Raw genomic sequence first — 15,754 nt, 5'->3', positions numbered from 1 at the left:
ATGGCCACAGTACAGCAGAGATCCCAAATAAGCACCAGAAGTCTAAATGGGCCAATTCCCTGAGCTCTTGGAGGTGTACTCCTTTGATCTAGTTTATTAATGTCAGACAAAAATGCAACTTAGATATTCTTGAGCCATGAAATTAAACAGAACGAGCAGATACTGAGCACCTCTGAAATTGAGCCCCAAAAGGACCTGACTGCCGGGCAGGTTCTCTGGGCAGGGTACCGCTAGATGTCAGTGTGTCTGGATGGGAAATGGCTGCTATTCATATGGTAAAAAGTGAAGGCAGAGAAGTGGTAGTTGCTTCTTAGAGTGCCATTTTAAGGCGCATTTGCAAAGTGCTGTGTATGCTTGATTTGTTGTGAACAAATGACAATAACTGAATACTTGGCCCAAAAGTTTTCTTGAGTAATTGTCCACTTACAAAATAACTGAGTGTGGTAATTTTCTCCCCTCCCTTTTTTTTTGGCTCATACTTGATGCCTGGCTGACATCTCCTGAATTAGCCCAAAACAAAACCCTTCCATCTTACTGCTTCTCCAAAGCAGAGGTTTCTGCTTGAGGTGGCTCAGACTATTTCATCTGAGCAATTTGCTGAAGCTGCAGCTTCTTTGTCCTTTAAACTACACCTCTAGTTTGTGCTGCTACTATCTCTTCTCCCAATAACTGTGCAGCTCTTAACTACGCTTTCCCTTCACCCTGTACCTGGTCCTGCAGTGAAGCCAGAAGTTGTGCTGATTCCTCATGGCTTCCAGTCAAGGGCATGTACTCCTCTGCGTACTTCTGTTTGGCTTTTTGTTTGGTTCCTTTTATCACAGTTGCACTTATTTTAATAAAAAAAATTATGGGTGGAAAATGGTAGAAATACTCAGCTTGCACATCAGAGTCTTCCTCAGGGTTCCTGTTCTTCTGTTGATTCAGATGAGGTGTTTATGTAACTGGAAAGCATATTTGCATATTTAATATGGAATGGCAGAGATTCCAGACTAACTGTGTGTTTCTTTGATTTTTCCTCTTCCAAGATGTTCAGTATTGCACTTTCAACGTATGTTGTGAGCAGTACTCATAACAGTCTTAAAAACAAGCAAGGATTGCCTGTATTCAATCAAATTATCAGTTGGATGACTCTAGGTAAGCTTCTTGCTTCCCAAACTTATTTTATAATATTTTCAGTGTAAGGGATTGGGTTGAGTATCAACATCTTACTGTTCCACATATTTCATGATTTCTTAAAGTTTGATAATGTGTTTACTAAGGTAAGTTTTTTTTCTCATAAACACATTGGGAAATTTTCTAAAATATTACTCCTTTTTAAGGTTGTTATAAAACACTAACAACTGAGTTTACAAGTAGCTTTTTCTTTTGCTTTAAATATCCTTTTTAGGGTTATAGTAATAAAAATGCCCTTTTTGTTTACTTGAGGCCAGATAAGAGTGATCTGAGGTGTCCTACAAACAAGCCAATTAAAACATGGGGACATGAGGAAAAGAATGTTGCTGTATTTCAGTAAAAACTAAAGCTGCAGCTGACAGCAAAGAGCCTTGGGTTACTGGATGTGCTTTTCAGTGCTGACTTAGAAAATGCTTATGAACTAGTAAAATTAGTATATGTTTGATATCTGTTAGAAGCTAATTATTAAAGAAAAAAATTACAAGTCTGGATTTTTCACTGCTCTTAAATTAAAATTGTAGGATCATTAAACAGAGCAAATGTAATTATCACTGGGGTTATGATATAAAGTAAAGTAATTCATTTGGTATTTCAGCTGTAAAATAATTTCTGTATGGCTCCATTAGCAAATGTTAGGCAGTATTTATCCCTGTCTGATCCAAAATGTGGGAATTGTTTTAGACCAAAAAATTTCCCTTTCAAATTTGAAAGCAGTAGTTTTCTAGAAGTCAGGACCTATAATTTAGATGTAGCTTAATGGAAGAACTGTGACTTGTTTTCTCTTGTTGCTGGACGTCCTCTATATTTTGTATATTCCTGTACTGGTGACATTGCTTTAACTTAATCAAATCCTGTCAGTTCTAGAAGTCTTACTTCTGTTTGAGTAAACAAATTCAAGACCAATACAAGTGATTGTGATCACTGTTTGTGTGGGGAATACTCTTCATAATGTAGTTTTGTTTTCCTTCCATCCTCTTTTCCTTTGTAGCCTATTAAGCTAAATGCTTGTCTCCATGTGGATTAATTCCTTGCAGTTTTAAAGACAGTGAAATCAGTGATGTCCTGCTTGGCTTACTGTAGCAGGAACTGAGGGTAAAGGTTATCATTCTTTTCTGTGTGACAGTGAAAGAAATGTGTTTTTCATCTCTGAGATTTGGGAAATCAGAGAACTCTAGAGTTATAAGGAAAAAGTATATCAGAAATTCTCTTTGCTGATGTTGTTTCTGTGACAAAAATAAAGCTAAAATGAAGTAAACTGTGTACCCTCTTTGCTGCCATGCTGGTATTGAATATTTTAGCAAAATTTTTCAGACTGGAAGTAATCTTTTCAAGTGGGTATGATATTCAAGGTAGGAGCCTTATGCATTTGTTGAAGTTGCTTTACATAATTAAACACAGAACTAAGCAGGTAAAAAGCTAGGGCATCCAATGGAATGCCCTCAATACTCCTAGTGAAGAGAGATTCCTTGTCATAAGCACAACAAGCGGTTGCATAACCACAGCAAGCATCTGCCTTGTCATTAGCATCCACCAAAAATGTGACATAATGCCTGCGTTAAAAATAGTGTGGCCAGCAGGAGCAGGGAGGTGATCATCCCCCTGTACTCAGCACTGCTGAGGCTGCACCTTGAGTACTGTGTCCAGTTTTGGGCCCCTCACTACAAGGAAGACTTTGAGGCCCTGGAGCATGTCCAGAGAAGGGCAACGAAACTGGTGAGGGGTCTGGAGCACAAGTCTTACGAGGAGTGGCTGAGGGAGCTGGGATTGTTCAGTCTGGAGAAGAGCAGGCTCAGGGGAGACCTCATTGCACTCTACAACTTCCTGAAGGGAGGTTGTGATGAGAAGGGGTTTGGTCTCTTCTCCCAGGCAACAAACAGGACCCGAGGAAATGGCCACAAGTTATACCAGAGGAGGTTTAGGCTGGACGTAAGGAAGAACTTTTTCTCTCAGCGAGTGGTCAGGGACTGGAATGGCTGCCCAGGGAGGTGGTGGAGTCGCCGTCCCTGGCAGTGTTCAAGAGGCGTCTGGATGAGGAGCTGCGAGATATGGGTTAGTGCTTGTGGTAGCTGTGGTAATGGGGGGACGGTTGGATTAGATGATCTTGATGGTCGTTTCCATCCTTGTGATTCTATGATTCTACGATTCTATAATTCTATAATAAGAAATAAGGCACCAAGATCTACTGTAGCTTTCCCAAGATTGGTGACACTATAAATGGTCAAATGTCTATTCATCTTTTTGCTTACTTGTGGAAGAACAGTACTGTTGCTTATTAAGCTGTCATTTTCCCCCTCTCTATTTATACAACCAGAAATACAGTTATTAGTATTTATTCGTGACAATGGTAAGCTAGATATTTCTTAGACTTTCTAACAAATTGTTGTCCCCTCTTCAGATAGCCATTCTGATGAATATGGAACCTACCGTATTTTAAAAAATAATAATTTTAGACCTAAATTAAAATTTTAAAGAAAGACTGGTTTGGGAGGAATCAGGCAAATTACTCATGTGTGTGCCTGCAAGCCTGAAAAAAGGACCTGCTGGCTTCAGCTGTTAGACTGTGTGGTTGTTGCAGTCCCTGTATGGTAACCACGAACATACAGAGCTAAACCCAGGAGGCACAGAGTGATTCCTGCCACTTCCATGTTCTTCAGAACCTTCTTTTTAGTGTTACCAGATGTTTCTAAATCAATATACATTGTTTTAAAGTTTTCATCAGCATACCATAGCATCTAGCCAAGTTTTGGGGAATTTCACATTGTAATTGTACAAGGAACGTGTACTGAAACCTTATAGGTCAGCCAGAAGTGTGCAAGTCTTTTGATGGTTAATATTTCATGTGTCTTATGAAAGTTGGAAAGGCTAACTATCATTTGCCACACACACATCTGTTTTCATTTGTGATTGTATACAGAGAGTGATGCACATCTGATGCACTGAGCGCCATTCACAAGAGTCTAGTTGCCACACTGAATTTCTTTCCAGCTGCTCTGTCTTGCAGTGAGTGTCCCTGGAGTTCCTCCGTAAGCTGGGCCTTCTGTAAGCATGGAAAGCTACAAGTGATGCTAGAATCATAGAATCATAGAATCACCAAGGTTGGAAAAGACCTAAGAGATCATCCAGTCCAACCGTTCACCTATTCCCAATAGCTCCCACTAAACCATGTCCCTCAACACGACATCCAGCCTTTCCTTGAACACCCCCAGGCTTGGTGACTCCACCCCCTCCCTGGGCAGTCCATTCCAGTGCCTGACCACCCTTTCTGAAAAGTAGTACTTCCTAATGTCCAGCCTGAATCTCCCCTGCCGTAGCTTGAAGCCATTCCCTCTGGTCCTATCACTAATGACACGAGAGAAGAGGCCGACCCCCAGCTCACTACAACCTCCCTTCAGGAAGTTATAGAGAGCAATCAGGTCTCCCCTGAGCCTGCTCTTCTCCAGGCTGAACATTCCCAGCTCCTTCAGCCTCTCCTCATATGGCCTGTGTTCCAGACCCCTCACCAGCTTTGTTGCCCTTCTTTGAACTCGCTCCAGGGCCTCAATGTCTTTCTTGCAGTGAGGGGCCCAAAACTGGACGCAGTGCTCGAGGTGCGGCCTCACCAGTGCTGAGTATAGAGGAACAATCACCTCCTGCTTGCAACACTGTTTCTGATGCAAGCCAGGATGCCATTGGCCTTCTTGGCCACCTGGGCACACTGTCTGCTCATGTTCAGCCGAGCATCAATCAATACCCCCAGGTCCATTTCCTCTACGCAGTCCTCCAGCCACACCGCCCCAAGCCTGTAGCGTTGCCTGGGGTTGTTGCAGCCGAAGTGCAGGACCCGGCATTTGGCCTTGTTGAAACTCATCCCATTGGCTTCAGCCCAGCTCTCCAGCCTGTCCAGATCCCTCTGTAGGGCCTCGCTACCCCCAGACAGATCCACACTTCCAGCCAATTTGGTGTCATCTGTGAATGTACTGAGGGTGCACTCGATGCCCTCATCGAGGTCATCAATAAAGATATTGAAGAGGACAGGCCCCAGCACCGACCCCTGGGGAACACCACTCATGACCGGTCGCCAGCTGGATTTAACTCCATTCACCACCACTCTCTGTGCCCGACCCTCCAGCCAGCTCCTCACCCAGCCAAGAGTGTACCCATCCAAGCCTCTGACTGCCAGCTTCTGCAGGAGAATGCTGTGGGAGACAGTGTCAAAGGCTTTGCTGAAGTCTAGGTAGACCACATCAACAGCCTTTCCCTCATCCACCAGATGGGTCACTAGATCATAGAAGGAGATCAGGCAGGTCAAGCAGGACCTGCCCTTCATGAATCCATGCTGGCTAGGCCTGATCCCCCAGTCATCCCACACATGCGTCATGATCTCTCTCAGGACAATCTGCTCCATAACCTTCCCTGGCACCGAGGTCAGGCTAACAGGCCTTTCTTGTAAATGGAATAGAAGGCTGAAGCACTGTTGAGATGAAGTCCATTATTCTGTAATTGTAGCAGTGGCCAAGACTATAAGCCAGGAAATCACACAGAATCACAGAATCACAAGGTTGGAAACAACCTTGAAATGACTAGATGAAAAGATCATCTAGTCCAACCACCCTCCCATTCCTATTAGTACCACAAGCACTAACCCATATCTCGTAGCTCCTCATCCAGGCGCCTCTTGAACACTACCAGGGACGGCGACTCCACCACCTCCCTGGGTAATGAAATGAAATGAAATGAAATGAAATGAAATGAAATGAAATGAAATGAAATGAAGGTTGCAGAAACTGCCTCATTACTCTTTCATAGATGTGTTACATAGATACTGTGACAATAAGCAGAACAAAACAGATGTACTTACTGTATATTATAGTTTGATTTCTGTTCCTTAATAGAATGAGTAATTATGACTTAATGCTGAAGCATTAAGTCATGAAGCATCAATAACCTTTGAGGTTATTGGATAGCGAGTGGACCTTCTTACAGTGAGGAATCACACCAACGCTGTTTGTCCACTCCTTTATATTACATAAAATCTTCATTTTTAAAAACAAGCAAACAAAAAAACCCCACAGGTTTAAAATGGCCAAATCAGAGCAATTCTTTTCCTTCTTCCTTTCCTGACTTCAAGCACCTGGATACTTTTCCATTACTTTTCTTCTTCCTCATTCACTCTCTTCCAGTAGCTTGTTTTCAGTTTTCTCAGTTTCTCTCACCTCCCATGAGACCCTGGGGAAGGGTTAATGAAAAAAGAAAAGCCAAAATTTGCGCTTTCTTCAGCAAAAGTAACTTTTCGAAATAAGTAGGGCATGTATGACCAATATAGAATTTTTGTACATAAAGCTGTCAAGATTTGAAGAATGTTATCTTGTTACTGAGGAGGAAATATTCTGCATGCAATGACTGACAGGTCTTCCTTTATTGCAGCTTCTTCCTCTGCATTGCCATTACTGAGTCCCACATTGCTCTTCCAGCGACTGTTCAGCATACTGCTTTCACTGATGGCCACCTACCTACTCCTCAGCACAGGGTATTTCTTACTCTATTTGTTTTGTTCTTGCATATGAAAATCAGGGGCTAAATGTGAAATTGTCTGCTGAATCTCACGAGCATTCCTGTTAAAGATGTGATGCTTGCTTCCAGCTCTAATCTCACTGTGTATTTCTTTTTCAGTTCCCTGACGAATATTTCAGGGGAACTTCCGCAGTTCTCTTTGTATTTATTATAAGCTTTCTGTTTTGTTGACATTCCTTTCAGCTAGACCAAACAGAGACTGAAAGGATGCATATTCAAACAGTCTTGCACTAAAATAAGAAAATCTGTTTTAGTTTACATCTCCTGTTGTTTAGCACATGCTTTTCTGTTCAGAAGGAAAAGAAGTGAAAAAAGTGAAGGAGATGTGATGGAAAACAAGTAGCCCTAAAATAAGTGAAGTGTGGAACGTAATGGAAGTAACTTTCTTCAAAAGGGTGCTAGGCTCCCAGAAAAAGCAGAGCTTGCTCCTCTCTTGGGCAAAAGACAACCCTTTGGAGGTTTAAGTGAAGAAAACTCCGTGTCAGCTAACTGGCTTTTTGTCCACTCAGTAGCTCGTAAAAGCACAACTAGCGGGGAATGTTGGAACCATCCCTTTCACCTCCCCTCTCATTTATCCTCTGGACATAATTGCACTGGGAAATTAAGTGGAATAAAATATCTTACATCTTTCTAATTTTTATCTCCCTTTCTCGCAGTTCACCATTATAATTGTGATTCCAGTCTTCTGTCATTACACACACTCTTGCACTTGACTTTCTTAACTTGTCCTGCTACTGGATAAAGCATGAATGTTGTTTTTCATGAGAGTGGCAACCTCCCTTTTTATGTCACGGCCTTGCGCCAAACCACTTCAGTGCTGACTGCTCTCTGGTGCTTTCCTACAGTGTTCACACAGACCAACAAATTCAGAAATTTATTTTTAAAAAAGAAGAAAAATTGCAACAAAATCCAGGTTCTGCATTTGTCTCCTCAATGCTGTGTTGATATTTCAGCACCTTTCTAGCTGTAGCTGGGTAGAAGTATTGAAGCTAGCTGCAAAGCATAGCTGCTTACAAGTTGTCACTCACTCAGTTGAAGACGTTCAGTTTGCAGGCAAGCATAAACAACTCTGAGGCTTGCAGCTACTTTTGCTGCTGACAACCCAAGCATTGTCATTTTCACATTTCTTAATTGCTTGTCATTTTTATAATTAAAACAGAAATGTCCAAAACCTTTTGTTCCAGTTTGAAAGCAGTCTGTAGATACACTATCAGGGAATTATAGAGACTATACCAGGATTAAATGCAATCTTTTTCTTAATTTTAGACAAGTTAGTAGTCTTGTCAGTATTGGTGTCACAGTCACTGTTTGTTTTAGAATTTTATCTGGAAAAAAAAAATAAATGAGAAGCACTGTGAAGTGCACCTGGAACATAGAAGGCAGGGAAAAACAAGGTTTTCTGATGAAAGTCTATACCCCCAAGTTGTCAGGATGTTTTAATTTCTCAGATTAATACATTCATAGTTTGTTGTAGAAGCCAGCAATGCCCCTGTGAGACAAGAGGTCTAGCTGCTACAATAGCTGAGCTGCCTTGATTAGAGTATGACTTAACACTGTTGTTGGAATGGATATTGCTGCTGGAATAGACTGATACGTAGAAAACAAAACAGACACTTGAGTTCAATAAAATGGGATGTTCTTTTTATCACACAACTGCCTTTCTCCTGGCAGCTGGTCTGAATTCACCTGTATAAGGTTGTGTAATTAGATCCTAAAGAGACACACTTCCTAGATGCTAAGTTGGTCTGAACCTTCTCAGTTATCAATAAGTCTTACTGTAATGCTTTCAATTTTGAAGAAAACAAGGGCTGGGTGTGACTTTTTTTTCCTGTTTCTTTTTTAATTCAATTTTATTTGGATCAGTTTTATTAACCATACCAGTGGGAATTCAGCCAACGCTGTGGCAACAATCAGATGAAGAAATGGATGCAAAACACAACTGAGCAAAACTGAAACATTCTGCCTGTCTACTGGTACAATTTAATTGTGGTGTGGCTTTAAACTTCACCAACCAGCTGTGGGTACTCAGAAATGGTGGCAGTTGTGATTTCCATGTATGATTTGGGTAAAGAAAAATAAATATGATGGTATTTGATGTTAAATGGTTGCTAGTGACTGCCCTTACTGTGATTATTATGTTGCTCATCAGATATGAAGCTCTATTTCCACTGGTGCTCTCCGGTTTGATGTTGGTATGGATACAGATGGAACAAGAAGCATTGCAGCATTATGGTCTTTCACTCAAACCAAAGGTAACAGTTCCAGATAGTTATATCAGTTTTAAATTATCAGAAGCATCTTCTTTTTCCTTTAGGTGCAATAAATGTTCTGGGTTATTTTCATAAAGCAAGACTGCATTTTCTTCTTTGGAGCTTGGGAGCCCAGTAACAGCTGTCTCATGAAATGGGAATGTGACCTTGTAGAAGATGTTTCACATCAGAGCTATTTCTAGGAATGCAGAAAATCATTTTGACTTAGCAGTATGTTCTGCCAAATACAAAGCTCTCTTCTTTGACACTAACGCTCTCTTCTGTAACGCTAATTCAGAGTAAGGTCCAGTAACTCTTCAGATCAAGTACAGTGTCACTGTACTTTCTTTATTCTGATGGCAGTACCGAGTGTCCACATAAGAGACTGAAAAGAAGTATTTTTATTTCTGAAATGAGCCATGGGAAATGCCAGAAATCGTGTTTGACTTTGTCTTGCCACTTTCATCAAGAAAGGCCCTTTATTTTTAATTAGCCAGACAGCGAACTGAAGACTAAATAGGAACTCATACATTCTTGGATTTGCCTGGAGAAAGAGTTCTGTAATAGACGGCAACACAACTTCTTTCACCCTAAAATTTTTGAAGCTATTTCCAAAGCCTATGCTGCTTACACTGCTGCTTTTAGATTAGGTCAAGGTTTTAGCAAGCTGTGGCTATGCCATTAGTTTAGAGCCAAAGTGCCTGTTGGAGAGCTGTCTGTGTGCTCGAAGCAAGGCAAATATGCAACTGGTTCTTCCCTATTTCTCCCAAGTGTGCCCTCCTTGGTGCTGGTCAGGGAAAATCTGGGTGAAAGTGCATGGGAATGGCCGGAGTCACTTGTTAGAGTGGTGATACACAACTTTCATGCCAAAGCAGTCACCAGAGTGAATCTCACAAATGCTGTGATTTTTTTTCTTCCACAGGGGAGATGATTTTAAAGCTTGAGAGAGAATGGAATTCATCAATTTAAGGCTGGGTTTCAGAAATGAAAATGGGAATTGCTGTTTGTTTTTACTGTATATACTTGAGATATTTTATGTGAGGATGTTTTGTAGCATCTGAATTGCTAAGCGTCAGAATCTGTGGTGCTTACCTGCCTGACAGTGTTCTGATCTTCTAGTTGTTTTTAAGTAAAATTCTACTAGAGCAATGTATTACATAGAAGACTAGAACAATGATGATCACTTCATTAATCAAAAATCAAATGAAAAGAATGTAAGTGAACCATAATTAGTGTTTACATTGTCGCTATCTGTACGTCATCTGACTTTGGGTTCCAAGTGAAAGGAACAGTAATGCTCTCTCATGCTTCCCACTTTTAGATTAGAAAAATAATCTCTCAGATGTCTGTTAATACTTAGCCAAAATAAATCTTGTGCTTGAGAATTCAACTCAGCTTTCTGATGTGAGATTAATATTAATTAAAATGTTGACAGCATTGAAAGTCTGTTATTTGAATTTTTTTTCTTTTCCCCTATGAAAAGGAGTTCACTGGCTTCTAAAACTTTATGAACGGTTCTCTTTAGGTCAAGTGTTATTGTGATGAGAACTAAAGGAGATGGAGAATATCTTAGTATTCTCATTCACAGCGTAAGTCAACTAAGGATAATTGCGGTCTTTTATTTCTGTGGGTCTTTTTTCACATACTCATGTGAGCACTGAAAGTGATTGTGTGTAGGAGGAGGGATATTTATGATGGAAAAATATGATAAATCTAAGGCATAGAAGGTTTGTGGGGTTTTTTTTTGTTTTTTTTTTTAGTGTAGATAGCAGTGGAAGCTCCAGTGTGTTCATCTCATCACCTCATCTGTAGAGTCTTTCTGGCAGACTCATTAAAGTATAATAAGAGGAAAAAAAGGAAAGGTTGCAGTCCTCATCGTAACACCACTCCAATAACAACTGCTAGGGAATTAGGCTTATTTCTCATTTATTTCAATAAAACTACGGTGGGTCTGTCAAAGTACATCCGTTATGTTATGTATTGATTTCTTCTGCTGTCTTTCCAGCTTGCTTTTTTCAACTTCTCCTATGCTACTGATATAACTCAGTTTCGACAGCTCCACCTGGATGACATCCGCAGGTCTTTCTTCTTTGTATCCTTTTGTTGGCTGCTGTGTTCCAAGGAAAAGATGTTTTTGGTTTTTTTTTTTCAATCAGTCAAAAACTGTAGTCTGGTAGTGGTTGGAAATAGAAAATAATGAAGATTATTTATCTGATGTTGCTCAAAAGGCAGAGGTCTTGTACATTGCTTTTTGATGCAGCAGTAAAACAAACAAACAAAAAACTGTAATGAACTGTGCTTTTTTGAAATCCATCTTCTTGGCAACTTGGTAAAGTTTGGCATCTTAAAGTCATAGAATCATTAAGGTTGGAAAAGACGACTATTGCAGTTGAGTTAACCTTTATTCTAAGGACACTGGTTCTCAACTTTGCTTGTGTTTTATTACATTTTGGCTGCAGGTATTTCATTCAGCCTTGATAAATTAATTGGAAAAAGTGATATTAAAATTATTCTTGTTTTATCATTTTTAGAGTATGACAGTGTACTAGGAAGAAACTGTTAGGGGGTGGGCATTGGCCATGTCCAGTCAGGGGAGATGAGAAGAAAAGCTCCTGCAGAATCTAACAAAACATACTGCCAGATTCTGGCCTAGAAAGGATGTGTGATACACTCAATTTTGCTGCTAGAAGAAATTTGTTCTTAAGGAGAAGCGTTGCTTGTTTATTAGCATTGCAGTTATTTTGCATTACTGTATCTGCTGATGATTTTTTTTTGATTTGGCAGAAAGGGTAATGAGTATGCAAGTGGGAGAGTCTGGAATGAGCCAGACTAGAATACGCAACTTTCTATCACAGGTGGGTTGTCACAGATGGAGGTAGGAAGAAGCTGCCTCAATACTGCTTCCAGCAAAAACAGGCTTTATAGTTTGTAGAATAACCAAACCTGATAGAGTGGATCAGAATCGCAGTTTGTGTTGTTGATTTGATTGAATTTGGGAATCTGCAGAAGCAGAAGTGAGATGGTCACATCATTAAAAAGGCAATTCATTGTTAAAGAAGGTGCATGCCTTCTTAAGGCAGCATGCTAGGTGTTGAACACGTGTTCTCTGTGCAGGAAATCTGAAGCACTGCTTATCAGACCTTGGAGTGAGTTCATCTGTTTCATTTGTTACTGATGTTGGATTTTATACAAAAAATAAGCTTTTAGTGAAATTATTGCTGTCAGATCCAAAAAATTAACCAACCCCTCTTCCTTCCTCCCCCCAGAAAAGATTGCTTTTTAAAACTTCAGTATACTACCTCATAATATCAAACACTTAAATATGGTACTTTAATCTCATCTTACATGAAAACACTTAAATGTATTCTGTTCAGGTCTTGAAATAAACTAGACAATTTGCAGTCTCCTTTGCAGAGAAAAGGTGTGATACATTCTAGTTCAAAAGGCATGGATGTTTGCTTGTTTTAAATTTAGATATGTACAACAATTAGAAATAGTGTTGTTAGAGGCCTTTTCTATTAGAACAATCATGTTGCATCTGCAACCCTGTGAGTTGTATATCTTGAAAATAATCTCTCAAGCTTTGTATATAGGGCCCAAAATTATATAGGGCACTGAGACCTTATCTTCCAGAAGATTCAAATTGCATATGCTTAGCATTTTGATTGGACCTATGTGCCACTGGTATTTTTTCTGTTTTATTACAGAATTGTTGTTCTTATAAATCTCAACTGACAGATTTGCGCTATGCTGTTAGCCTGCTGTGTTACTAAACTTGAAATGATGTGATACACTTGGGAGATATAATTTCTGTAGTTATGCTGACCTAATCTTTCAGAAATATTGTGTGCAGAATCACAACAATTCTGCTGAATAGTTGGTAGCAAGCTGTTTATGCAGAGACTTAAATGATCTGATGCAGTGGCTGTAACAGGAGCGGAAGGACCCAGAGGGTGTTCTAGCAGCAGGAGCCATTGTCACAAACTCTCTGCCTGATGAAATGAAGAAGAAAAAAGAAAAGAAGAAAAATAAAAAAGAAAAAGCAGTTAAAACCATTCTTTGACCAAAGAGATGTGAGTCATAATGGGCCCCAATAAGCTCAGAAGGTAGAATAATCTTTAATGGGCTGCTATAGCAGCAATCATCATATCTAGATGAACAAGGTAGGTTGGTAAAACTTCTAGCTATACTGATTGTGCAAGAGTTGTCCTACCCCTCCTGAGTACAGTGGGAGTCCCATGTTGCAAAGAAGAGGCTCAGCACCTTTGGAGGACAAAGCTATGGGAGGGATAACAACCTTTAGTCTTGTTTCATGGCCAACTGCCTCTTCCGTATTTGATTCCTCAATAAAGTCATCTATTTTGTTTGGTGATGCAATATGTCAGCATAAACATGTGCTTGTTTGTGTCCAGGTATGTTCCTGTCTTGCTAGGAACCCAGAGAACAAGCTGCCAAGTTTCTGGCGGGGACTTCAAGATAGCCACTAAAATGTTATACATGCAGTTTCTATCAGTAAAATTTGACACAGTCATATTTGAAATTTGGGTAGAGCTGGACAGTGCTTTGATTGTCTTCATGCAATGTGAAACTGTAATAGTGGGTCTGCTTCTTAGAGTTTCATGACAGGATTTGAGAAGTAAATTGGATTGAAGGGGAAAATGCTTTGTTTTACTGCAACTGTTTCTGTGGTGTGTTTTCCTTAAATACATCTAGGTTTTCTTCATAGTGACAGCCTTTTTTGGCACAGGAAACATAGCTTCCATTAACAGGTAAGTAGTATTCATTCATTTGAGAAACAGTAGGTTACAAAAATACATCCTACAGTTGAGGTACCAAATATAAATTTAGTCAGCAAAATTAGGGCAGCAGAATTAAAGCAATATTTGGTAATAATATTGATTACAAATAATATGGTTTCTACTCTCTGTAATCTGTTCCTTAAGAGCTGACACTGGTTACAAGTCATCTTAATTTTCATTACATAGGAAGGAGTTGAAAGAACTTAGTGGCTCATCAGCACATGACTTCCCAAAAGGCACCAGCAGAGAAAATTGTGGAGAAAGAAAAGTGAAGTGTAAACATCCTTGCTAATTCAATATTTGAGCAAGAGAAAAGAAATCCGGAAGCATTGTTTAAAAATGCGTGTACCCAGGATGAACTAAATGCTATGTTTTTAAATGCAGAATGCCATTTAGAAGTCATGTTGTAATGCCTTTTTCATGTCTCTCTAGTTTTGATCCTGCGTCTGTCTATTGTTTCCTGACAGTGTTCAGTCCCTTTATAATGGGAGGCTTGCTTCTCTTGAAGGTTAGTAATTCTACCTTGGTGAAATTTTCTCAAAGAACTGTTTAATAAACGATGTAGCACGTACGTAGTAGTTACAAAAACATATATCTTTGTTTGAGCTTCATTAGCCTTCTCATCCATGTGTGAAGCTTTCAGCCTTTATAATGTTTCTAGAGCTAAATTCTGATTCCCAAAGGAAAGAAACTAAACTGTATGGAAAGTATAATTTAATGGCATTAGATTGGTTTATTATATTAAGATGGAAGTTTCAAATGTTAAGAAGACCTCTAAATTGTTTTTTAAAATGGTAAGTTTTCCCTGTAGTATAATATCTATGGAAACATTGAGGGAATATATACTTCTTTTATTAGTTTCATCTATCTACATTACATTAAGTACGAGCTTTGAGTGCTTTCCTGATTAGGCTGTCATTCTTACAATGAGTACTGTTTTTAACATGTTTTTAATATCTTAATGATTTGTTAGAGACTGGATTGCACTTCTTGCTAACAGGCAGGGTGTGGGAGCTCTTTTCTGATCTGCCCAAGGCAGAGCTAATGAGAAAAACAGGAAGGGAAATAGGGTATTCATAGATCTCTTTAAAATATGCAGTAGTCCCTGCTCTGCCTTTCTGCTTTTTCTGTCCTCGGGAAAGCAGGCTTATGTTACAGTTATACTTCAGGACACTGGTCAGTGAAAATCTTTTGGATTCTAGGGAACAGCTTTTAGCCTGTAAGAATCAAGATGCTTTCACACATCTAACTTAAGGAATGCAAGTCAACTTTGGAAGGAGCAAAAGGCAGCGCTCATGTTTCTAATGTTTTTTGCTTTATTTTCTTCTTAAATTACTGAACTGTTTTCATTTGCTTTCCTTGGGTTTGGAGGGCAGTGTGAACTTTTATCTTGCTGAATACAAGCTATATTCTAATTTATTTATTTTTTTTTTAATTTTTGATGGCTATTTTGATGACCTATTCTACTTTGCTTGGAGCTCTGCATCTGTCACGTGAGATCTTGCATCTCAACAGTTTTTTCCTTTGGCCTTGCTGAAGTATTTATCATCAGTGCTAAGAAAGGGCTAAATGAAACGAGGATCATCAGGGTGTTTTAATTATAGTTTTCCATATTGCCTCATGGTTTATTTCACTGCAGTTCAGCTACAACTATGGGAGGGATTTTCTGTTTGTTTGTTAAGCATACTATTGCAGAATGCGTTTCCACCTTTTCTTGCCAATATTTTGTTTTTCTAACATACACATTCTGTGATAATTTCAAAATCTGGAAAATATTTCCACAACCTGCCATGTTTGTTTTGTAAATATGGTTATAAACCAGAATGTTGTTTGTGTTTTAAACAGGTTGTAATACCATTTCTTCTGGTATCGTGTGCTTTTGAAGCTGTTCAAGTCACAACACAGCTGTCATCTAAGAGGTACAGTAAGTGCTGTATTTCTGCATTAGTAAGGATAACAAATCTATTCTGCAAGAATTAAAAA

General features: G+C 39.4%; 1 protein-coding gene across 1 annotated transcript in view; it reads left to right on the top strand.

Annotated features, from left to right (window-relative positions):
- Positions 1–15,754, top strand: part of PIGN (phosphatidylinositol glycan anchor biosynthesis class N) — a gene marked incomplete at both ends in the record, with an annotated part of 92,683 nt that overhangs the window by 62,829 nt on the left and 14,100 nt on the right. Inside the window, 7 exon segments of the mRNA XM_079533491.1 lie at positions 1,026–1,134; positions 6,577–6,679; positions 8,873–8,975; positions 10,978–11,064; positions 13,686–13,741; positions 14,204–14,279; positions 15,617–15,690. Coding sequence (XP_079389617.1) covers positions 1,026–1,134; positions 6,577–6,679; positions 8,873–8,975; positions 10,978–11,064; positions 13,686–13,741; positions 14,204–14,279; positions 15,617–15,690 — 608 coding nt within the window.

Source organism: Tetrao urogallus (genome assembly GCF_951394365.1).
Source record: "Tetrao urogallus genome assembly, chromosome: 3".
NCBI classification, from domain to species: domain Eukaryota; kingdom Metazoa; phylum Chordata; class Aves; order Galliformes; family Phasianidae; genus Tetrao; species Tetrao urogallus.
This window is presented reverse-complemented; position numbering and strand designations above follow the sequence as displayed.